We start from the raw sequence: 25,555 nt of genomic DNA, 5'->3' as shown, positions 1-25,555 counted from the left end.
TTTGTCCTTGTTTACTTTACATCTGATCCCTTCAGCTGCAATGTTTCCCATCCATAAACACCTTTTTAAGTTGTATACTCACCTAAAAGTAAATCTTGGTCATCTGTTATGACAAGTACTATGTTTGGTTTTCTGTTTCTCAAGTATCTGGGGCGGGATTGAGGTTGTGACCTCAGTGACCCTTGACCCCTGCGTCCAGTCCTTCCAGCACTGACCCAGGTACAGTTTGTGAGCCATAGTAACATCAGATATAGGAGCACGCACAGTGCGTGTCTGTGTTGGTGAAGCATGATTGCGGAGTGGGTTGGTTCTGGTCCCCACCTTGCCTAGAGCAGAAGCAGTAGGGTGTCCTTTTTTTCGTTTTGAGATGGGCAGAGTGCCATTAAGTTGAAGGCTGTTCACGGCAGCGTGCCTGTGGACGGCAGTGACGTCATCTACTCAACACCAACAAAACCCCTCAGGATGCAAGCATATGAAGGTTGAGTCAAACTACAACTCTGATTTCCCACAGCGCAAATATTCACCGCTGTCTACAGCTCAACTAAAAGTCGATCTCAGATTTCTTCGAGTCTGTGTAGAAATAAAAGGAAAAGTTTGGAGATTTTGGTTGAAGAGAAATGGCTTGGAGGAAAACTTGTCACCAGTTTGTTTTGCATATAGGAGCCAAGGAGAGTACTCCACTTGTGGGATTGGTGAAAACTTGGACTTCCCTGTTACAGCTGCATTGGCTTTGCACTGAACTCCATGCAAGAAACAGCCAAACTTTAAAAGTACATGTACCCTTGTGAGGCTACCAAACCCCTGTTTGTTCTGTCCTGGGGGGCAAAGGGCTTGCCAAGAAAACATTCAAATTGCCCAATCAAAGCTGAGCAAAATTTGTATGAGATTAACAGAAGGTTGAATTCACTGACACTAGCACAAACACATGTATTTACACCAGCTGAATAGAACGATCATGCTATTTAGCGTCATCAAGCCTCAACACATACAACTGGCATCAACAAAGCATCAACAACTTGAAAATACCCTCTAAGGATTTAAAAGTAGCTTTATCTTAATTTAGAGACTCTAAGACCTGCCACTGTGTAAAAGAAACACCGAATTCGCTTCCAGATTCATGCAGAAAAAGAAAATTTTTCGTGACGTACAGAGTCGCCATCTTTCTGTACTTTACCATCCAAACGAAAACAAGATGACGGCCGGTCAGGCTGCACAAGCAGGCCCAAATTTGTCACTCAAATTTCCACCTTCAAATACCATTTTGGATAATATGATATGTAGGAGCCGTACTAATATTGTAAATATAAAATATTTGTATAAAATGCTTGAATATTTAGTTGACACTTTGTTGACGCTAAATAGCATAACCCGAATAGACTGATTATGTCAGACAGAAAAATCCAAGAACCTAAATATAAAACTCTGACAAATCATCCAGCAGGCTGATAAAATAATTCAGACTGGGGCAATCTGCAATATACCAGCTAAAGGGAATGTTGAAGGAAACAATTCTATTGCAAGGCTTTTTTGGTATCCCTTGTAAAAACAGGCTTGAGGCCAGCTGGTCTTGACAACCTCAGCACAGGCACACTCACTTTACACATGGTAGACAGATGTATCACACACACAATATGCAGCAAGTTTAAAGTTAGTTCCTGCTCAGAGCAAGGGTTCATGGGCATGGTTTGATTAATAATAAATTACAACTGTTGAGCAACAACTCCGCACGTACAAAACACACATTGTACAATCATTAAAGTAGCTAATGTTACAAATTACATGTCCCTTCGTAAGCAAAAGTGCCCACCATTAATCTTTACATTGATAAAGCGCATACAATATGGCAGATCATATGCCAGTACAGTTTGTTTACACTGAATCTGTTAGGACACGCCAGACAGGACTACAAGATCTTATCAAAAGGTGAACATCACAAAATAAACTGGTACAATTATCCAAGGAATAAAAATCTATAATGTAAATCTCACCTACCGAATTTCTGTCTAGACGCTAACTCACAGAAAATAAAGGTGTGTCTGCAATGAACGGCAAGCAATCATGTTACTGGACTTGTGACCAATGGACCAGATCTGTGAACAGGTGATCTACATGTACCTGTGTCATCACCTTGACAGAATGTGGGAACAGGTAAGTCTAGGAATGTGGCCGATGCTGTGGTGTGAAGCAGTCTATGTAGTATGGTACAGTTGTGAGGCTGGCTATGCGGCTATCCCCATACAATACAACCACAGCTGCTTATGTCTATTATCTGCACCCCATGGGTGTAGATCAAATAAACAAACACTGAGAGGGCTTAGCAAAGGTGTGTGTGTGCTATTAGAATAGAAGAAAAAAAGCTGAACCGCAAGTATAAAATAGGAGGGTCCACCAAACAATGGGCAGGGGCCATTTCCTGTCTACACCACAATTCATGAATATTTATGATTAATCTCCAGAATGAGCAGACAATCTCATGAATGAGCAGATCAAAGACTGGGCCATTTTCAAGTTGAAATTATGTGTCTAATGATTATCTACAATTGAAGGGAACATTTATCAGCTTAGACTCTTTACAAGTTTTAACGTTTATTGAATAAACCGTTAAACTTTTTAAATTAGAGTTTAGAATGCTTCGAGGATGTTTCAAGGGAAGATATGGGAGCTAATCTCAACACCCATTCCTCCCAGATTTTCCCCCAATTAATAAATCATTCACTGAAGAGATTCTACGAACATTTTCACCCAATCCCCTCCCTGGATATTCATGTGTGCAGAAATATTTTGAAATTGGAGGATTGAGGACTGTTAGGGTTAATCTGAAGCAATGACTTCCCAAAGACACTTCCTCACTGCTCACACACATTCACTTAGAAAACTAATCCTAAAGATAAGTGCCACTGCTTGCTTAACAATTTCATGCAAATGTGCACACCACAAGGATAATTAACTTGAATATTTCTTGTTTGTTGTTTCAATTCTACCATCACAGTAAACAATACTTGTTACTTCCTGGTCTTTTACCGCACTATTTATACCATACAGTATCATTTACACAGGTGATGATACAGAGGACAATTTCTATGATTAATCATCCAAGAAGTTCTCGTCACTGCTACTCACATTGGAAGAAAATGATGGAAACATCTGTCAAATTATAAATTACATGTACCGGTATGTTGATTACAAGCGCTTGCACACCAGTACATGTAGGGCTCAGTCAGTTCCTTGTAAACACATCAATACAACTTCTGACTTTTCTCTAAACCATCAGCTGACACACATCAAAAAGTGAAAAGGACATGACTTTGGTTCAAAACACCAGCTACGCACAGACTGTCAAAAAATTGTAAAAACTGTCAAGTATTGAGTAATCATCCATCTAATTCCAGTACAGAAAATATGCATGCTTCAATGTGTGGATGGGAAAAGGTCCTTTTAACTTCAGTCAATTTTTTTGTTGATACACAGATTTTAATCCAAACCAAAATAAACACAAGATATTAACTCATGCAAAATAAATACACAAGCTTTAATCCTTGCAGCTTAAACACACCTGCAGAAAAAAACTGGAATTTTTATCCCCCCACTGAAAATTAATCTGAATTTTCCCCCTTAAAAAAAAATCTAAAAATTTGCCTGAGGCTGTTTCCGTTAGCAGCCAGTGGAACCTTAGATAGGAACCCAGGTGGCATTGTGGTTTTCGCTAGCAATTATGATCAGATTTAGTTCAACTCTGACAAGCAGAACCCGCTAGGCTGGTATATTTCTTGGCTCAGAGTGCAAGCACACCTGGTCCGACTTGTAAAGTCGACTGCTGGTGTATCATTTCCATGCCAACCTGCAGGAAGACAGTGGCCAAAAGAAGTCGCCCTGGAGAAACTCAACCACATAAGGGACAAAGACAAGAGGATAAAAACTGGCTAGCCCTTCAAAACATTCTCTTTTGTTCTTGCATCAAAAGTTGTCTGTGTGTAATAACCAAATTTTAAATCCTTTAATTTCATTTGAGCTTCAAGCGCCTTCAAAAAACAAATAACGAGTTTGCAAGAATCCATTGGTTTTTAAACCTCAAACTTTTCAAATCTCAGCTGTACTCTGGAAATCATTTAAACCACAATGTAAATTAACTAAAACTGGACAATGGCTCTCAATTTCCTTAATTCAATTTGCAAAGTTACTGCCAATTTTCCAATTTCCAGAGGCGCCGGTAACCGGAAATCGTTCCAATTGAGCTGTTGCCGCTACCTTATCTTGCCAGCGATCAAAAAGGATCACATTTTAGGAAGGTTTATTTTATTTTAATCTGGGCATGTGGTTTAAAGTGCATTTGCCCTTTTGTGGTTCGACCAAGAATGGGTTTTATTTGTCAATTTTTGATGCTTCAAACTACTGGTATATCAATCTCCTGAACCGTTTGAGCAAACTCACACATCTAGCATGCAAACAAAAAGTAGGTTTACATCAACGTGTAATGAAAGGAACAATACCTGTAAACTTAGCCAAGTTCTGGAAACACCGAATAAAACGGTGACATTTCACTAATTCAAAGAAAAGCGGGCATCTAGTGACAAAATATGACTCATTTTTTAGGAGAAAAGAGAACCGTCCTTTTTCAGTTGCAAAAAAGCTGAGTGATCACACATGTACTTTGACAAATTACTTTATGGCTCTCCACCAGCATGCTGCCTGAGACTATACATGTATCTTCTTGAATGGAGTCCAATGATCTGGTCTTGTAAAATTAAATTGAAATGTGATCCAAGCATGGTGTAAAAGGTGTTTCGAACTGTATTTCAAAGATACAGGACTCCAGACCTGAGGTGACCATGCTGGAATTTTAAGGCGCAGCTTTCAACAGTTGGATAAAGTTGTGAAGCGGAAATTCCTGAAATACAACCGTCTAAAATCGTCTGACTGGAGATAAGAACTGCTTAACAAACTATCAAATCATCAAATTGTAATTTACACTGAAGATTGTTTACGCGTATCACTGTTGACACATTTATGACCAGTGAAAGATTATATCACTATCTGGTGTTCTCATGGGGGAGAAAAAATGATTTATATATTGCCAGGCTGTTTTTGTGGAACTCTGCCACTCTAAACATATTCTTCAGTCACAGCTGTGTTGGTACCGGTAGTAAGCCATGCAGTACATGATTATTTGATGTTATTCCCAAAGGATGAGGGTCTTGTGTTAGCATGATGGATTTACCAGGGCTCTGTCTTGAACCCGCACTTCAATTAACTCTAATTGGTTGCTGATTAAGGCAAGGGGCACCGATACCTGATTTGAGTACCATTCTAGTCACGGAATATCAATACAGGCCATTTCTCAAAACTAGGTTTCCTCTTTGTGGCTTTGCCTCTTCAATATTCTCGTCTTTAGTTGCATAGTCCAAACTTTGCAATCTAACCAATTCTGGAATAGACAGTTGGTAATATTAATTCTGAGATTCTGAAGACTGAACCATTGGGCAGCCAAAGTGTGAAAAATGGCCAGAATTTACAATTACTGCACATGGGATGTGACATTCCAATGACACCCTTCACATAGGCACCATCGCTTCATCGTGTAACACTGAATCTTACTTGCAAAATGGTCAGTGAACATACATGTACATTTATCTGAAGGAAAAAATTTGAGGACTTCATGTTCCTATCAAGAATTTAGATGTCAAACTTTTCTTTAAAAGTACTCACTTGGATTTAATAAATATTCAATATGTTAACCTTCTCTACAAAGCTCTAACCACCACTATAACATGTTCCAAGTTTGGTAACATGACAGCTTATCTTTGTGCCTCACTAGAACAAGCAGGTGAATGTTGACTTGCAAAATGGTCATGCACTTAACATTCTCCAAGTAATGACACATGGACAGGGCTCCTGTTTTATAGATCCTAGTCAAGAGAATTGCTTTTTACACCTGATATGGCCTTCAATAGGCCTACTGGTAATGGATTGATAGGGCGCTGAGAGGGATTAGTGGAGGGCAGGGAGGGAATCTTTAATTACTCAAGGATGGATGAGTCATTGATTACAAAGTCAAACAATCATGCCTACAGATGGACATGCTCTCCACATCCTGTTGATAGCCTGTGCCAAGCAGAGTTCCTCCCACTACTGCATCAGTGACCCACAGTACCTATACCTGTTTGTGCCTGACAGGAAGAGGGGGCACGACAGAATATGACGGCATTTTATTTCAAACACCGCTAATAGGCTAAAACCTCAAACTTCAACCAAAATATACCAACATTTAAGCACCCTCCCCCCCTTCAGAAAAATTGTGTCTCTGCTCCTCTCCAGTCCAGGCGCCATAAACAAGGCTCCACCACTTCTCCAACACCAGGAGCATAGTATAATAAAGCTCAAGCATGGAGTGACTGGTAGTAATGCACATTGTAAACGTATTAGTTGACATTTGCCCTTTGACCTTTAACCTCAGCACGCCATTATACAGCCTTTGCGTATTTTATTCGCCGAGGTCATTCAACTCTTATGTAGTTTTAGATCAATAAAACATTCAATCGCATACTTTGATTAATATCTGGACACAATAGGTCACACAATGTACAGAAATTGACGGAGTAACTATATTTCAATTTCTTTAAATTTATTGATCCGGTTCACAAATGTCTCTCCGAAGCTGATAAATCTCTTACCACTTCAAGTGTCCAGCTGTACATGCATGTTCTCTGGACTGGATTTATATGGAAATTTGGGGCAGTAAATCTAGCAAATGGTGGGTTTATATAAACACAGACGGGCAGTTTCTTTTTTAGGATTTTTATGTTGCTTTGGCATCTCCAATGAAAACTGCACCAAAGCTGATGCAATCATTTGACTGGCGGATATTTTGGACAGCAGCATTCTTTGTTGACGGCTTTTTAAACAGGCATCTTTGTCCACCATTGGAAAGAAAGGAAAACCCTGCAATTTTGAAAAAGAAAAATAGACTGGCACTTGAAACCAACAGTCTGCTACTTCACTGAGAGCATGGTTTTTTGAGGGTGTACGGTAGTTTCAAATTCAACTTCAATCAATTTCAGCTTCATTAATCCATCAATTTTTTTCCCAGCAAATTCCAGTTCAACTTTTTCCCCGTACACTTTCTCATCACTCCTAAAACAAGCAAAATTGGGCACCATTCAGCAGATATCCTGTGAGAAAATAAGCATTTCGCATGAGAAAACTAATTTTTGGAGAGACTACCATATCACTAAGTCTTACGTAAAACTTCGACACATACATGTACTATCAGATGAGCCCTTGTGACTTTTCCAAGGATCATAAACTGTCTGAACAGCGTAAAGCCTGCACAGAAAACTCTGTGCCTGACTGAGTCAGGCGGGCACAAGGCTTTCACTTAATAAGATAAGCACATAGAGATTTCTTCCCCACTTTCAGCTTCCTTCTTACTTTCTACAAGAGCCCTTTTCTACAGTATCAGATTCTCATTCAACACTCAGTCCATTGATTCAGACTTGGACAACTCCCATTCAGAAATGTGTCTGTCTACTCAACAATAGCCACAAGACGCTGGTGAGGACTTCTTTTGATGGAGTGGTTTTAAGGGCCTGTCTTTTCTGATCAAAGAAGACAGGGGAGGCTTGAAGAGCCTGTGGAGATTATCCCTGAGCATTTAATGGATTAGGATTAAGCCATGATACTAAGTGTTTGCTTTGTGCTCAATAGGAGTTAGGGATCATCTTGGGAATAAAGCCGCTGAGCAAAAAAAAAAAAAATTGGTTGACCTGCTGTCATGGTCAGTAACCTTGTCTGTAGTGCATCATTTGAAGGTCTGTGTTACAATAATGGTTGCACTTATTCTTTTGTCTTTTTAAAAGTAAAGGACCAAAAACAGTATTTGTCTGAATGAAAACATACCAGTAGGCTTCTTGTCTGAAGAACTGCTCTCTATAAAAGTATGGGCAGTGCAGTTCTTGTTTCTAAAAGTCATTGATTTTTTTCAAATTAGAATCCAGTTTTGTGCACTAGCTATGTTGATTGTATGCACAAAAGGCTTGTGCTACATGTCTGTGAGTGTTGTAGAAATGACCCTGGATTAGGCCAATTACTATGGAGTGTGAGTCAATGTAAATTTGATGTCACTACATGCATGAACTCATCTACATTGAAATGTGCTGGATCTACCCAGTGGATATTTGCAGAGCCCGATATCGCAAATATGTCTTTGGGTTCCCTTTCATTGGGCCAAACATGAATTCAAATGTAAAGCTCTCTATTGGATACAGTAAATCAGGAACAGGTGTTGACAAAATGTCACCCCACGAACTTCCCACTCCCAGGAAACAACCAACTGATCTGGAACTCTCCCACAATGCATTGCTGCTAATCTTCTCACTGCTGTCTCCAAGAAAAGCCATCATCACCCAGAAAAAAAATCTGAAGGTCTGGAAGATAAGGGGTAAAACTCTTTGTCATCAGTGGGGATTATGGGTCCCTGCCAGACCCACACACAATACTCATCAGTACTGGTAGTTCACACTGCCAGTAAATGTCACAATCCGGGGTGGAGGATATCCACTGTGCCTGTCATTTCACAGATTTTGACACAACAAGACAAAGAAACACAAAGAAAAGAAAAGGAAAAATACTGGTCTTTTATCGATGTGTATTTTAGCTCAGGCTCTTTTACCCCCAATTGAAAACCTTTTCTTGTGTCAGTGTCAAGCTTAGAGAATTATTTTGTTCAATTGTACAAATTCTTGGCTGTTATTTCTGTCAGACTTTCTTCCTCTTGGAGAACTTTTCCTTCAGGCAACACAGTATTCAAAACCTCTGAATTAAAATTCAAATCAGTTTTCTTTTTTCCATTCAACAACCCCTCAGCGGTTTTTGATGGGAATTCCCTTCACTCCGAAAAAAAAAACACAAACATGTACATGCACATGTCTGTTAGTATCCATTGTGTCCAACTTTCCACAGCTGTCATTTGCACAGGAACATTTAAAGAAATTCTGGTATGAAGTTTCGAAAGGGAAAAACTGTAACTAGCTACATTTCATCACTTAACATTTGGTACTTTCGTGCACCTGCTGAACTGGGTACCTGCGAAGACTAACGACCAATGCAATAACAGGAAGAAATGTATTAACAACATGAGCCAACTGTGATTCAGGGTTTCTGTCAGCATTCATTGATAGATTGTACCTACTTTATACCTCACCCTGGGAATGTAAGCATGAGGACACTAACAATGCCCGTTGGACTTTTTTGGGGTCAGAGCAAGAGAAGTTGGCATCCAGCATAGTGTGGTGCACTTGTTTGGGGTTTTTGGACAAACCTCGTGGGAGCTGCAGGGTTCATGCTGAGCTTGTCTCGAGGTCGCTACAAACTTGTTCCTCCCACTGGTCTTGAGAAAATACCAGGTAGGCCTGCTGTGAGTCTTGATCTGGGTATTTGACTTTCCCAGTGTAAGGGTTGGTGTGATATGTCATAATTGGCTCATGAATAGTAGGTGCTCTGAAGTTAGAATCAGTACCACAGCATACTGATTTGATCCACACTGCTTGAGAATAACCAGTGACACAGTCCCAGGAGACAACTTGTGATGACTGTACCATCAACAGAGATGAAGAAATTAAAGCAGGAGGATGTAAATAATCATGGATATCAGTGGATGTGGGAATCTGGAAGTATCTTCGCTCTCAGGAGAATTAAGATCTGAGGACACTTCTAATATTAGATCAGGCCCCAAAAGTAAACCGATACAGGAGATTCATCCAAAACCACTTAAAGGAACATGTACATACACATATCAGTATCAGCCTTGTAATAATTTTTGACAGTCAAATTTATGACTCGTCAAATGACATGAGTATAGGAAACACATAGAAGTTTGATGTGGCAATAGTGTGGGTACATACAGTACATGTGCATATAATGTATGTTTAATTCACCCACTTGTACATGTATATTTGGAGTTCACTACCAATGCGTCATCACTTTGTCACTTATCTGTCAGTGCAGGCTATATACAGGTACTGTACATCACACAGACATGCTACTATGACATCAAACTGATCAGATCCAAGAGTTGGTGCCATATGAAGCAGAGAGGGAAGGCTATCTTGGAGGCACATGTACATGTAATCGGATTACTCACAAATCAGTCATTTTTAATAGTGCTGAAAACGGCATGCATCTTTCAAATGTTTACTGAAGTTTAATAGCCTTTACAATTCATCTGAAGACGTACACGCAAACATAGAAAGGTCTCAAAGATTTCAGTAACTACCACTGGAGACATTTAGGAACAGTAACTTTTTAAAATCTTAAAAACTGTACATGTATGCAGTGGTACCGTAGCAGGTACGGTATCTTCCAATTTCAAACTTTGTTTACATTAGTTTGGTGAGTCTCTACGCCACATGTGCATTGTACTAGTACTGGTACTGTACTTCTGTACCAGGTAGCAGGAATGGAAAGGTTTTCTAGGAGACAGGGGGAGATCTAGAACCAAATATTGGGGAGGCCAAACCCTTTCTTCAGAAGTTTGGAAATATTTTCACGTACATGTACAGTACATGTAACCCCTTTCTGAGGAGTGAGGCTCCAGTTTTAGGCTTTTTACAGGCTTTTGAAAGGAGGGAAATGAAACAGACCCAAAAAACTCACCTCTTGTTGTTTTTCAAAATTAGTTTGGCTTCTCTTTTTTTGGGGGGGCATGGCCCCTTGCCAAGAGAGACGCATTCATAGAGATTTCAGTAACAGGCATTTGGAGACATTAATGGATAAGCCCCTGGCCTTCATGATCTAGCAGAACCTAGAACCTTGGAAAAAGGACAGTAAAGCCTCCACAACTGTGCCACAACTTAGCTTGTAATTCAACTTTCCTTGAAAGTGCATATTCAGGAGATGAGCCACTGAGTTCCTCTTGGAAGGATTAAGGAGCGTACATCATAAAAAATGTCCGGGCTCAGCTACTCAAAAAATATTTCAAATGTGGAACACCAAATTCTTGCTTACAGCAAGGGCCAGGAAATTGAGCCAAAAGTGCAGCGTCGATATTCTTATCGGCTAATTCCAATTTCCAGGGATGGTTTACTCTGGAAGCATGTCTTATCAGAGCGGGTCATTAGTGCTGCTTCCTACTGATGTGAAGTGTAACATTAATGAGCGCACACGCATGCAAATGTTGAACACAATCTTGGCAAATGCGAGTAACGTAATCCACAGAGTCAAATGTTTGTCAGCACTTTTGCATGTAAGATTGTACCTCTAAGGGAACATGGGAAGGGGATTTTGTGATATTTGATACAGGATATTTTTACAGAAGCTCAAACCGTGGGAATGCATGTACATGTACCTTCCAACACCAACCTACATTGTACATGTAGCAAATCACTGACAAGCAAATATGCCGTGAATTTAAAACACGGCATTCTTCAACTGAACATATTTTGCAAACTTTGAGATTGCTACTGTAAGTTCAGAGCAAGGAACAGACAACTGTACGTGTACATGTGCCAAAAAGTTGTTTGTTCCTATTGATTAATTTGAAAACAGTTTGATAAAACTAATACAAGGGAACTGAAGCCTTAGGGGGAATGACATGTATATGTACTGGTGTTGATGCAGTCACAACCAGTCACAAGTGCATGCTTTTTTGTTATACATGTAAAAAATATGAAAACAGATAAATATCTTCAGATTTCTTTGGTTTTGAGACAAGCATTGAAGCACTTCTTGTTCCTATATTCTTGACAGTGCACTCCATAATCCATTTGTGTACTGAGCTTTATTTTAGGAAAAGTATGTGCACATGAAGAATGTAGCCACAAATATGCCGTGTACGTACGAGCACAGCCACAAAAAATAAGTATGCTTACAGGCAACAGACCGTTCATGCTACACAACAGGTGACATAGAGCATAGAGGTACATGTACACATGTGTATTGTAGAATACATGTACATAATGGTACCCTTTATGACCTCTTATTAATCCAACCTCACATCAACCATCCCCTCCCGCCTTAATTTGAACAATTTGAACAATGCTGGAAAGACGTTTTACAACTCAATAGAACCCAAAGGTTCAACTTCCTGAATTTATGACACAAAATCTAGACTCATTCCATCAATCATAAATGCACAGCCAGGTCTCCAAAAATCGTAGGTTTACAACCATGGAAAATTGATGGTAAAAAACCAAACTACTACTGTGCCAGACACAGGGCTATCAATATCACACACTGTGTAGACTATTGATAGACAATTGTCCTTGCAGGATTTCTGGTGACTCCCCTTGGTCACATTTCAGCAACAACTACTTCAAGATCTTTCCAGGAAATTCCTCCAGAGGATTTCTGCCAAGCTCTTGGGGTATTATATGTAAATGTTGTCAGCCTGGGTGTTTAATCTGGGCAAGACTGCTTCACTGTGGTTTAATTTTAAGGTACATGTAATGACCTTGCCGTATGATGAATGATGCAGTCAGGCAGAGTGAAGAGAGAACTCTGCTACACACTCAGGCAGGAAATGTTGGAAAAATGACAAGGGACTAGTTTCTGCTATCTAGAGCAAAATACGGGGTACCGGGAATGGTGCAATGTCTTGTTGAAGTACATGTACATGTGAGACTAGTTAATCAGCAACACATGTGAGGTGCATAGTTTGTCACTGTCTTTTCTATGAAAAATAAAAAACCTGCAGACAATTGGACAACTCACATGTATGGTATACACATGTATACAGTAACCATGCACATATACACGTGTAACCATGTACATGTACACGTGTAACCATGTACATGTACACGTGTAACCATGTACATGTACACGTGTAACCATGTACATGTACGCGTGTATAGTAAACATGTACAATACCAGCAGCGGTACATTGTGTGCCAATTTTGAACCTTAAGTTCCCAACAACATCATTTTTTTTATTCTTGTGGTTTTCAAAGGAACAAAAATACCCACTTTTTTCCCACTTCGTATTTACTTTCATCTGAATGGAAGGTTGATCCACGGAACGACGGAAGAAAGAGCCTGTTTTTCTACCGCAAGTGTAACTCTATCTTTGGGTAACCAACAAAGTCAACACTACTCATAGGTGGGTTTTTTTTTTTCATCCAACCGATTTTTTTAGATTGACATTTCAGTGTGTTTTCTTAGCCCAGATACCAACAAATGTGTTGATGCTTGAGTATTTTCAGCGGCAGAAAAGAGCAAAGGATCACAGTTTGTTTGTGTATTCCAAAGCTGATGTCTGGCAGCTTTCATGTTCTAAATCTATTGAAAATATGACAGGAATCTAGAATATTAGGGGAAGGAATTGGCACCAAATAATTTGTTGATGATACACTCACATTCTCCATTCTCAGTTCTAATATGTACATTTATAACCTAATATTAAGATCAAAATAATCACACCGAAACAAAATCACAGACCTACATGTACCAAGTTTCAGAAATTCCTGAAATTTGAGAGAAATCAGAGATTGTTTGTCCGATTGAAACCCACGTCTATTATAATGCATAATAATATCATAACATCATACATGCAATTTGAATAAAATATTCATGGTGACGTCATCAAAACCAAATGAAAGTTAATGCATGAAATGCTTGGGGCCTCTTCGGGGCTCGTTACAATTCTTTTTAAAAATCGCAAAACTAAATCACATCGATATGTTTTCAACTGTGTCGTGAAAATGATGTTTTTCAAGTTAACATTTATACAAAATATCAATGGAAACATTTGGAAAAAGTTTTGAGTGCATGGCCCATGTACTACATTCTACACCGCCCGTCCACGACAGAACGGAAAATTTAAAGCGCGGCAGTACAGCATGCGTTGCCTATCTATTTATGCTGCATCCGGATCTGTTGTTTAGCCCTAGGTCTAAGTCTTCGATCTACGTGGAGATGCTGAGAAAATAGACCTAGCCGAAGCTCTAGAAGCCGGTTTCGGAGACGGCTTATACGTGGCGTAAGTCATCAGTAGTGTATAGTCGTTAGTCAAGGCGCATGGTGACTAGCTCCACACGTGTACTCAGGACACACACAATTCACGAGCTTTGCCATGTGCGCCATGTGTCCAGATGAGCCTTGACTGAAGGCTAATACTGTAATACAGAGCAGTGCGTGTGTGCAGTGCATTATATAGAAAGCAAATTGATGCATGTGACCGACCTTGTTGTCCAATGTGTGATTTTGGTGAATTATCATCATTTGCAGAATGCGTGAGATTTTGAGCTTGATGTGTGTGAGGGTGAGATTTCGTCAAAATGCATGTGTCACACGCCTAATGTGTGAGACTTGGCAGGTATGAAATCATATGAATCTGAACATCCTCTCCTCTTTTTTCTCATTTGGAAAATAATTTGCTTTTACCTTAGAGCAGCACTGGGTCTCCACAACTGAGAACTCGGCAGCACACAAATTCTTTAAAGACCTCTTAATACACCCATAACCTCCACCCCCAAAGGACACAGACTTACAATCAGCCAACAGAAATGCAAGTTGTCAGAATTAATTACTGTCATCACAATGTTGGCTCAAACTCTCCCAACTGATTTTTAGCCAATTCGACATAACATGCTCCCCTTCAGCACCCTGCCAAGCACTGTGTGCCACATTCTTGACCCTAAAAATACCCTTCACATTTTGCCCAAATGAAACAGATTATGCTGTCAAGGTCGTACTCGTAGCATTTGGCATCCCTGTCTGGTCTCGTTTCTTGTTGGAAAAAAAAAAGGTCCACAAGCACTTTTAAAGTGTATTACAAATACTTGGTTGTGAATCGATCAGTGCTGCTTGAGCATACATGTACCGGTATATGTTGGAGGGCAAAAGCAGTTTACTGTGTGCAATGTTCCACTGAATATTTTAAGGAATTGTAATGTCACTGATGTCAGCAGCAACCCCACATGAATGGATAATGTGTGCTGTCCTTTTTTGGAGAATGTAATGGGCAAGCTTTTATGCAAGTAGTTGGTAATTCAGCAAAAAGCAAGAATACATGTTAATTTCAATTAAGTAACTAATTCTGGGACAAATTTCAGATATAATTTGAAACTCAAGACACAAGCAACAAACTCAGTTCCAGATTCAAAATTTTAGACTAGGCTTATATAAATTATTTGGTATTACACAATTCTTCAGCAACTGAGTTTGAAAAATTAAATCCAGTAACTTTTTTTTATTTCCAGGATTCCTAAAGAAATTTTGAACACATTTTCAGGAAATAATCAAAGCTTGACATTAGAACTACATATACCGGTACATGTACATGTCAATTTTAAAGTACATGTTCAGTAGAGACGGGTATCAGTGAATATGAGAGCAGTTTTAGGCGAGTGTTTCCACTCGCCCCTGAAGCAAGAAACAAAAGGTAAAACCTCACCTCCCTGAAAGCGCGTATCCCTTCCAAACAAGACCTACTGGAAAACCAGCAGCTGGAGACAACCAATGTGACAGTAAGAACATTAATGAAGAAGCATGCTCAGCTCCCCTCTCGCCTGGCTAGGTGTCAATGAACCGGCAAACTGGACCCAATTAATGCATGGGGGTGATTGACAGTGTCCCTGTCTAGTCACTTCTCATTTCCATAATTGATTTTCTTTCCTCCTTAGAAGATGCTACACAGTCACTCAGGTTTACTTACTGTAAGATAATCGATGCCAGTATCTCAGATTCTCAATTCCACCTATGAGATTTGTTGTTTGGCTCCTTGGTTCAAGGTGATGTCTAGTGTCCGTCTCCTCTGGAGAGAAGAACAAAATCAGTCCAGGATTGAGAACTCTACATTAGTCAAAGAAATTCCTGATTGGTTTGTACATGAAGTTCCTTGTATCAGCTGCTGGAAAATCTCACACTACCTTGAGGAAAAAAAATGCACAACGGCCAAAAAACTGATTAATACCAGTACCCGTACATGAGTAACCCAAATCCACCAGATTGTGTCATTCTTCAGCGGGAAGTTTAGAAGGATTTTGCAGGATTGAGGACGGTTGAACATGAACACTATTAGTTTAAATGGAGCTTGTGCCCATTGAAACAAAGACCAGAAACATACTGTACATGTACATTAACAAGTATTTACATTAACTGTGAGCCTACGTGTATCGGTATATTAACTGTACATGTACATTAACAAGTATTTACATTAACTGTGGGCCTACGTGTATCGGTATATTATCTGTACATGAACTTTATCCTTTTCCTTTATTCCTGTATCTTGCTCACTAGTTTCACAAATGTAAAGACTGATACATGCATGCACTTCAACATTATGGGGTAATCTTTAAAAAAATACAAAACTGCTCAATTATGATTTTAAAAAATGACCAAACACAGGAAAACATACAATTATCCTCCCTAAACAGACTCATTAGTAATAGAAAAGAGGCTAGAGGAGAAATAAAAACACATGCTCAACGGATACCGTTACTTTAGTTGCAGACATTATATGGGCAGTATGCAAGAGTGGCCACTGAGCACAGAATAGGCCCTAGTAGGTGACAGAATGCTACCGATATAATGTACTGCAGTAGAAGACTGATGCAATCCAATTAACAAGATGAAGAAACAAGCAAGCTATTCAAGACGCGACCATCTGGAAATCTCATAAACAGAAGTCTTTGCCCAAAGAACGTTCTAATTGTGCTTAGCATGAATCAGCTGGGAGCCAGCTGTAAGCAGCACACAAAGCAAGACATTTCCACTGGTAACCTGCAAGAACTAAAGAAATTCATATATACTTAGTGCCTCAGTGAAACAAGTCCTCCTGGTAAGAAAACAGTCCCATGAAAATCAGACAGTGGAGAATGTGTTCAGATCTGAAGCACAAAGCTTATCCAGTATCAACACAGTGGCTCTCTCATTTCCCACTTGTGAACACATCAAGGAGACATCTGAAAGATAACTTGAACCTTTTAATTCCACTAACCTGGGTTAGGGCAAGCACTTCACTCAGTACCTCACCCAGTGCGTGACTGGGTTGGATTCCACTTGGCAGGCACTGGAGGACTACAATGTACAATGTACGCTGTACTTTTCTAATGTATCAAAGAAGCTCGCTGCAAATGACTGTGCATTTGGCCAAATGTCTGAGAGAGGCAATAAATGGTCTGTGTGGTCTGAGTCTCCTGCAACATTCACCATGTTGTCATAGTGGGACGGTTCTTCAAGTGCCACCCTGGTGCAGTGATCAGTGACACCACTGGCTTCTGACTGGTCAGGAATTAAGACATCACGAACAGGGCTGTTCCTGATTGGGTAGGCCAAGTACAGTAGCGGCAGCCATGTGATCCATGATATTTTGGAATAGTTGGCAATGGCACGCCTTTTTGGAGTTCCAGACCCTTATGAGTAATTTCAAATTTGGCAAAGGAATTTCAAAAACAGACACACCATGCTTGAATTTATCATGGAAAGAACTATGAGTAGATGCACATGTACGTAGGCTAATTTAAATTTGAAAGAAAAGAAACAACTTGATCTTTTCCAGATACCATACATTTTATAATTACCATTTCGTCATTTTAATTAGAAATAAGAGCATGTCTCTTTTCAAATGAGGTACCGCATACATATACATGTACATGTAGTTAATTTTCTACATTATTGTCAAACAAAGATTGCACTACAATTGGATTTTAACACACTGTGTTAAAGATTGATGGTAGATTTTTGAACAAATTCCATCATGTACCATACGTGCAGAAGGTTTCATAGATAACATCATTATACATTTCTAAGGGACTGAGATAATTTCAGCAGAGGGGGACACGGTGGCTTGGAGGGTTGTAACCACACAATGGCATGATCAATGCATCCACACGTATTAACCTCAAGCATAGTGTGAATCACGCCAGTCATGAACCAAACGTCAAGTCACGTAATGCACTACTTCACGAGCTGGCATCAATCAACCTACATTGTCTTGTTATGGCTGTATCTTTAGATCCAGGGGCTCTTTTTAAACACTCGACTAAAAAGTTCCTGCTCAGTGGTTAAGTTTCACTTTTAAAGTGGTGCAGTCACACCCTACATGAAGGTGTGACGGTTAGGGAAGATGTGGTCAGGCAACTTTTGACCGGAGTCTGGACCCTGATTACCCAAAGTGATCTTGGGACAGAGTAACCAGGAGAAATTTGATGGGTTTTACTGCATTCATACATGCACCGGTACCAGTAGCATAGTATACATGTAGGTTATTTGATTTTGAAAAATTTCACACCTCCGGGTACCGTCTGCAAGAATAATAGCAAACTTAGCAGAAATATTAGTGACTTGTAATTACAGTATACATGTTGAGGTTATACACTTTTCTGCCCTTGACACTTCCAAAATTAGAAATGGGGAAGGACATTAAATAAGACAGAAATGTCAGGAACTAGGAATCCAAAACATCACAAGACTGAGAGAGTCTAAATTTGTTGAAAACGGATCCCCAAATGTCTGAACTTCTCACTTGTCCACATTTACTTCCATTCTTGATTGGAATCAGCATCCAAATTCACAACAGCCTTTTCAAAAGGTTGCCAGACGTGTTTCTGGCAAAATATCGTAACCACACCTAGGCTCACCCTACAGGTGTATACTCTATCCTTGTCTTGTCAGGAGAGCGTTCCAGGTGCTTTGGGTTAGCCCCACCCTCTCCCTTGGCCCTTCTCCCGAGGCAATTCCTCTCTAAGTAGCCAAACGGGAGACAGAGCTCAATCAAGTTGGAAAAAGACTTCTGGAAGTCCCTTGGCAACATTTCGTTTCTCGGGGCAGTCTAAATTACTATCATATTGTCTTGCTGAGACCAATGATTTTCCAATTCAAACTAATCTGAGTGTATTTCAGAAGAGATGGATTTCTTTGATTTTGCGACATTTAGATGCACAATGTACATGTCTAATGAAAGAGCACGATGAGTAGCATTGATCTGCCGACAGAGGGAACCAGCAACCTCCGACTCAGAGCTGCTGAATCTCCTGCCTTCTATTGATTTGTCAAGGAATAAAATGGAGGAAATCCATACCCAATGCACAAGGAGTTTCCTCCACCAAATACTTGTAGCAAAATACTAAGTAAGTAAAATGACACAAGCTTCATAGATGCTACTTCTTGGAGGACTTATTTTGAGAACCAACGAATCAGGCTTGTGGTTATTTTGAGAAATGAGACACCACTCTTTAAGAACTTCTTTGTGTTGTAAATGTACAATGTACATGTATGCAATTTCACAGTGGTATCTTTAGTTCTCTATACTGAGCAACAGAGACTTCTTGCAATTGAGTATAAGAGACAATCGTCTGAATCAGGATGCCATCAGTATAGCAGTGCTTTAAAGAAGGTGATGCAAAAATAAAACAGGCCAAAAATTCCAGGACAGACAAGCTTGCCAGAAATTACAACCAGGACGACAACAATTGGAGCAGGGCAGCCATCCTTTATTTCTCTTCAGGAATTATGGAATTTGGACAGGGAAAAAAGGGGTATTGGATAATCCAATAGACAGCTGTCTGTATACATGTTCATGTTTTACATGCACATCACAGTCTTATAACCCTCTTTTTCCTCTCCAAACAAACGGCAACCTTGGCATGCTCAGTCTTCTACAATTAAGATCAAAATTTGCCGAGCCATTGCTGAGGCATTGTCCAGTATCTGAATCCTTATACAGCCAAACTTCCTGTAACAAATCACGACAGATTTGTATCGCTTTAACACTTCATAATCTCACTCACTCAAAAAAAAACCCGCAAAGCAATCGAAGACAGCCATGTCATTGTTGTGCTAATTTAATACATCCCAAGCGCTACAGATGTTGAAAGCTCTCCCAAGATCAAAATAAATTTCCCAACTGGAAAAGAAAATGAATTGCCACAGGAAAGTGAGAACAAGGCACTGAAGATTAACGGATTCAGACTAGGGGGAGGAAAAAAAAGATCCCTAGAGGAAGATGCAATCAGTGGACGACCCAGCTTTGTTTGGCAATCCCAGCATGGGCGGCGAGATTGCCCGGCTCGAGTCAGTCAGCCTAAGACCCCCCTCCCAACAACGGGTAGAGGCAGGCGCAATTCTAATTCAGCCAATATTTTGCCACTTCGAATCCACCCTTCTTCGAATCCACAGGCTTCTATGGAGAACACAGAGAGACTGTCTCCAAGAAGGAACCAGGCAACAATAAGATCACGATACTTCACACCTTCAGTGAACTCACACCGAGCTGTGTTTCATTAAATCAAACCAAAATGCTCATATGCACACCAAGAACTTCATTGGAATTATAATTACTGTGTTAACCAAATATGACTTCTGACGGTAACCGTACAATGTACATGTACATGTATGTCCCATATGTAGGTACACCGTACATACGTGTACATGTATATACAAGTGCATTATTGTGCATACAGGTTTTTTTTACTCAAAGCAAAAATATAGCACATGAATGAAATTCACAATATGTACCAAGTCATTTGCCCACAAAGTACATGTACCTTACAACTATTAATATGTGCTTGTTTGTCAGAACCGGCACTACAGCATCATACATGTACATGTATGTATACGCATATGGGTGATTCTATAAATTAGGGGTCCAACTTGGGGACATTTTGGTGTCCTGTTACACGTGAAGCCAGTCAACTTTTCTTCATGAAAAATTGTAACCACATTATCAAACATTGTGCAGATTGAACTGTATATTGTACAGGTCATAAACAATGTAATCCTGTTTGATCTACAGAGTGTGAACAGTACTAATATTAGTTCCATCCAGAAAAGCTGAATGGTTTCACCCATAACAGAACATCAAAATGTCCCCAAGTTGGACCTCTAATTTATAGAATCACCCATGTAAATGTACTAAGCACTAATCTGATTAGCCAATACAATGCATAAATTTTCCGCATGCGCGAGTGTTTCAGATGTGAAGAGCACTCAGCGGAGTACTCAGACTACGGTATGTTACGTATTGTACCAATACTACGATACTGCCGAGCAAACTTGCATGTTTGTGCAAACAAACCAAAATTAGTCCATGTCAAGTTAGTGTTCTAGAGTTCTCATTTGATTTTGTCTGTGGAAGCGAGGCATGAGCTCCATGACAACCTGAAATCCCTCTACTTTTATATTAAAGCCTGTCACCTGTGCCAGGAAGCAGGCCAAGGGGGAAGGAGGGGTTGTTTCCCCAAAACTTCAGACCACCAACCACCTGTAAACTTCCACTACACTAAAGCCCCTGTCACTGACAGATCAGATTTCCACTGACTAAAGCCTGCAAAGCATGACTTGATCAAAAGACCATCTATGTCAGGGTCCTAAAATGTATTTACTGGATGCAACTTTGAAGCTCAGCAGCAATACCCAATGATTTTTTGCAAGTGATAATTGGAAGATTGGACTAACAAAACATGTTGTGACGGGGGGGGGCAAGGATTCAAATCCAGCTGCCCGACCTACACTGATGTGTCCTCAGGCAAGCCACTTTACCAGCACAGTGGGTATGGTTTGGCTCCCTCCACCCAGGAGTCTGAATGGTGGTGTAAAAGAAAAAAATCATACGAGAATTTCTGACTGGGAGTAAACAAGGAGGATATTGTAGCCTAGAGGTCCAGCCTTGATCCTGAAAATGTTGAGAGATTTGGGATGTTTCTTGTCTGCCTCCAAGGCTATCTTGGGGAAGTAATGCTTCCTATCACTTAAGAGCTGAGTGGTGACAGCTCTGTTCTCCTTCCCTTAGAGGAAATTTTGCCATGTTGATTATCATCTGCAATCCTTCCCACTCAAACAAACGGGAGGAAACTGCAAGTGGGCCTGTTGGCAAGCTGTGCCGGTCGTGACTCACTCCGCCCGACAATAGGGAGGCAGATTTCCAGGATTATCACATCACTCCTGGTGTCTCTCTGTCAATGTCTCATTGTTTAGATGCAAATAAACCATCCCTCATCCTTTAAGCAAAGTACATGTACCATAGAGTTAACCTTACCCCTCTGCCTTTTCTAGACGAGGAAAGAGCTTGCAGTATACATGTACACCATATTTACTGAAATATTCTGCAAGTTTGTCTCATGTGTCGATACATGTACAAACATGTACATGTATCAGCTTTTTCCAAATTAATGCCAAAAACTTGAATGTTTTCAGAAATGTTGCAAAGAACATCCAAAATAACCCTAATATCCAAAATTAACTGATGTGGCCCCCAAGTAAATGTACATTTGGAAGTGTTCAATTTTTGACAATGAGTCAATGCGGTATTTCAAAAAGCAAGGTCTTTCGGGAACAAAGCACACGCGTGAGTAGGCGTATGGCTGCACTGATATCCCAGAAAATCGCATGCCCATGCTGCTGTTCCTGAACGACCTCGGACACGCTTCAGTTTGGGCATGCTCTGTTGGAATACATGCACTGATCTGGCTCCTTCACAACTTAGGCCGTGTCCGAAACAGGCTTCCAGGGCTACAGCTAGGTCTATTGTTTACGCATTTCCATACATTTCCAATGGAGCGAAGACCTAGACGAAGCCCTCGACAACAGATTCGGATGCAGCCCTAGGCTCCAAATCTACATGTACTAATGGGTTTGATTTCATTACACTGGAAATTTCCTGGACTAGTTTCAGCACCAAAAGACTAAAAAATAACAGGCCTAAAACTGAGAGATTAGGAAAAGGACTTTGACTAAACCTGAGAATGAAAACACTGAGTAAGAAACTGGAACTGGTTGACAAGAAAATAGTCCCCATGTGTGTGAGTCTCTTCTCTCAGCAAGTCCACTGTTTACACAGCCCAGGCTTGGCATGATACAGTCGCCAAAATCCTCCACAAAACATTTCCCGACTTTTTTTTTTGGATTTCTCCCCAGCCAGAAAGGGCAGGAAGGTGTTACAGACGAGGTCCAGGGTAAACACACATTCTTCTGGTTGTTTGGCTGCAAACTCGCACCAGAAACCCCCAGCAAGAAAAAAAAACATATTCCCCATGATTGATATTTCTTCTCAAGTAGGCAATGATACGCTTCATTAAGTTCAGAGTCGGTTGGCTGCACTTTGCTGTTGCAAGGGGGTTGAACCAACCTGCTGAAAATAAAACCTAGATCTGTGTAAGTGCACAGACTATTAAGTACCTGTACTTTATTTATTTGGCAAGGTATGAGTTTGTTGACAAAGAGCCCCACGGCATGGATATTTCCTTCTCACCTTCTTTTACAAAACGGTTATCAAAGGCACATGTACCAGTAAAGTACCAGAACCTGTGCAAAAGGCAACAGGGGTTTAATTTTCCAGCTTAACTACACGTCCATGTACATGTCCATGTCCACGTGTGTTTGTCTAGACACAAGTTGAGTTGGTTACTGCTTGTTTATTGTGCTAGTTTCAACACACTTTTTGAATGCATTGATGTCTGTTGTACTGTACTTGTATATGTGGTCCTGTGCTGGGTTGTTGGGGTATGTATTGCAAGCCGGTGACTACTGCTTAAATTAGGGTTCCAAACATGTATGGAATAAGGGGTTGTGATCGAGTCCAACACAAAGACTTTCACAAGTCCAGTCACAAGTGGCAGGATGACCACTGACAGTCACCTGTTCATTTGTACATGTATGTATGACTTGGCTTCAAACTGGATGACAAGTGATGGACTTGTTGTAGGGACTTGAGACAGATTCGGCTACATGCTAATGGAATCATCATCCTAGTTAGTAGGCCAATCACAACTGTTGACATCTCCACAGAGAAAGAGTGAACCATGAGAAGGCTCTCCTATGAGGCAAGGTTTTCAACCAAAAGGAAATATCATGCAACAGCGTCACTGTTATACCCAGAAACTGGAACAGATGTGTCACTCAGCAATACGGCCAAATCATTGTAGATAAGTTTGGCTTCAAAATCTGCCATAAAACTATGTTTTGATAATACAACAAAAGATCCAAGGAATGAGATTTTCCAGAAAAAGCTTCAGAAGTAATGGACAGTCCCAGTGCGTTGCCTGTTTACTCAGCTTGTCTGATGCATGAGTTACTTTTTGTATACCATATGTGCTTAATCCCTTGCTGGAAACTTGCATTTGAATACTTACATATACATGTACAAGTTCATGTATAAAAACAAATCATGGAAAAGAAGATATATTTCCAATTTCAAATCAAAATGGAGCTGACAATCAGGCACATTTGTATTCTGACTTTTCCTATCACAATGATCAGAAAGACGATATTGTTTTCCTCTTTCATAATTACATGTAACTTAGCTTACAATCTCTCTTTGAAATTGGAACCCAGTCTCAGACTCATTGCATCCAATTCCTGGTCAGTTGTGTAAACAGTGCAGAGACCGTGCAAGGACTGATGCTGGTCTACAACCAGCCACATCAAGCTCAAAACCACTTTCAGCCCATCCTCTACCAGTAAACTGCTGCACTCGACCCATACAGCCCACAGTTCGGCACAAGTCTCCCAAAATTATTGACAAGCGGGCAATAGGGCACAGAGGTAGCCAGACACAAAGGGCCACGGTAACCGGGGATTCCAAGGTGTCAAACATCCCTCCAGCAATGGAGAGAAAAATCAGCAGACACAAAACAGCAAGGGGGGGGGAGGTTGCAGACTGCAAAACATGGGCCCTAAGCCCTTCACTGATTGCTCAGAAGCTTGGGGCAAGAGCAGGGGTACTGTGAATCCAGGAGAGAAAAGGTGAAGCAACAAGGGAGGAAAGTGCATGCTGGGGACTTGAGGGATAACTCCCGTGGAGGTTGTTAATTTGGCATTATGGAGATCCAAGTTCAAGATCTCGGGCTAATTTCACAGCGACACTATTTAATCATCGTTGAGCCAAATATGACTGAGGTACATTGAACAGTCACAAGTGAGAGCCCTGTGGCTATCGGCGACAGTCAGAGATGTTTCTTAAAATATTAAGAAAGATCTACCGGTACTCGCAAAATTTTTGCATGACTCATCTGTAAAGACATAAATCAGGACTATATGTATTCATAACCCAGTCTGTTTCTACACACTTCGAAATGTGCCACTCAAGTTAATTTGACATTTCCATCTTATCTGAAGGCAGTCTTAAACTCATCAGGGTAAAAAAAGAAACCTAGATTTCGCTTTCAGACCAACACACAGAACACACTTGTAGTCATCCAAAGGAATCATCTTGACAGATCAATCAATCCACTTGTCGGTTAACCGATTCTATTGATTTGGGACTGGTAGACCTCCTGCCAAGAAACAAGGCTTCATCTCTTCTTGGCTGAGAGCCGTGAAATGGAGCATGCAATCAATAGAGAAAAACCAGAACTCTGATTGTATGGCTAATGACAACTTCCAGTCATGTAAGTGTCACTCGTTTATGCAAACAAAAAACTGAATACTGGTGAAATACGATCCCTTTTTATACATGTACATTGTACGGTAGTTATTTCTGCCAAGTACATACATACAGTGCTGACAACATGGAATTCACTTGAGCATGCCCTTCTACAGGTCTTGAATTTTCAGGGGAAAAAATCTGCAAGAAAATGGTGTTCAAGAATTGTACCAGACAAAAATTATTCCCTATGATCACTGCACGATA

The 25,555-nt window shown here is 40.3% G+C and overlaps 1 protein-coding gene across 12 annotated transcripts in view; it reads right to left on the bottom strand.

The window, feature by feature from the left end:
* The window catches only part of LOC110985039 (extracellular sulfatase Sulf-2-like), a 63,801-nt gene that overhangs the window by 27,676 nt on the left and 10,570 nt on the right, over nt 1-25,555 (bottom strand). For 4 of the 12 annotated variants that reach the window (XR_015424206.1, XM_087132458.1, XM_087132460.1 and 1 more), the window contains exons 1-3: nt 16,928-17,147; nt 15,644-15,742; nt 83-570 (exon numbers count right to left, since the gene is read on the bottom strand). Coding sequence is in view for 11 of the 12 variants with exons in the window: in XM_087132458.1 (XP_086988584.1) it covers nt 83-290 (208 nt within the window). In the remaining variant the exon portion in view is untranslated. Of the gene's footprint in view, nt 1-82; nt 571-1,992; nt 2,218-15,382; nt 15,617-15,643; nt 15,743-16,739; nt 16,876-16,927; nt 17,149-24,232; nt 24,254-25,555 lie in introns of those variants that run through there. The other 8 variants (XM_087132457.1, XM_087132459.1, XM_022245738.2 and 5 more) reach the window with 8 other exon arrangements.

The sequence above is a fragment of the Acanthaster planci genome, linkage group LG02, assembly GCF_054643075.1.
Source record: "Acanthaster planci isolate LZ-2023a linkage group LG02, COTS_SCS, whole genome shotgun sequence".
Lineage (NCBI taxonomy): Eukaryota > Metazoa > Echinodermata > Asteroidea > Valvatida > Acanthasteridae > Acanthaster > Acanthaster planci.
Note: the sequence above shows the minus strand (reverse complement) of the source record. Positions and strands in the feature narration are given on the sequence as shown.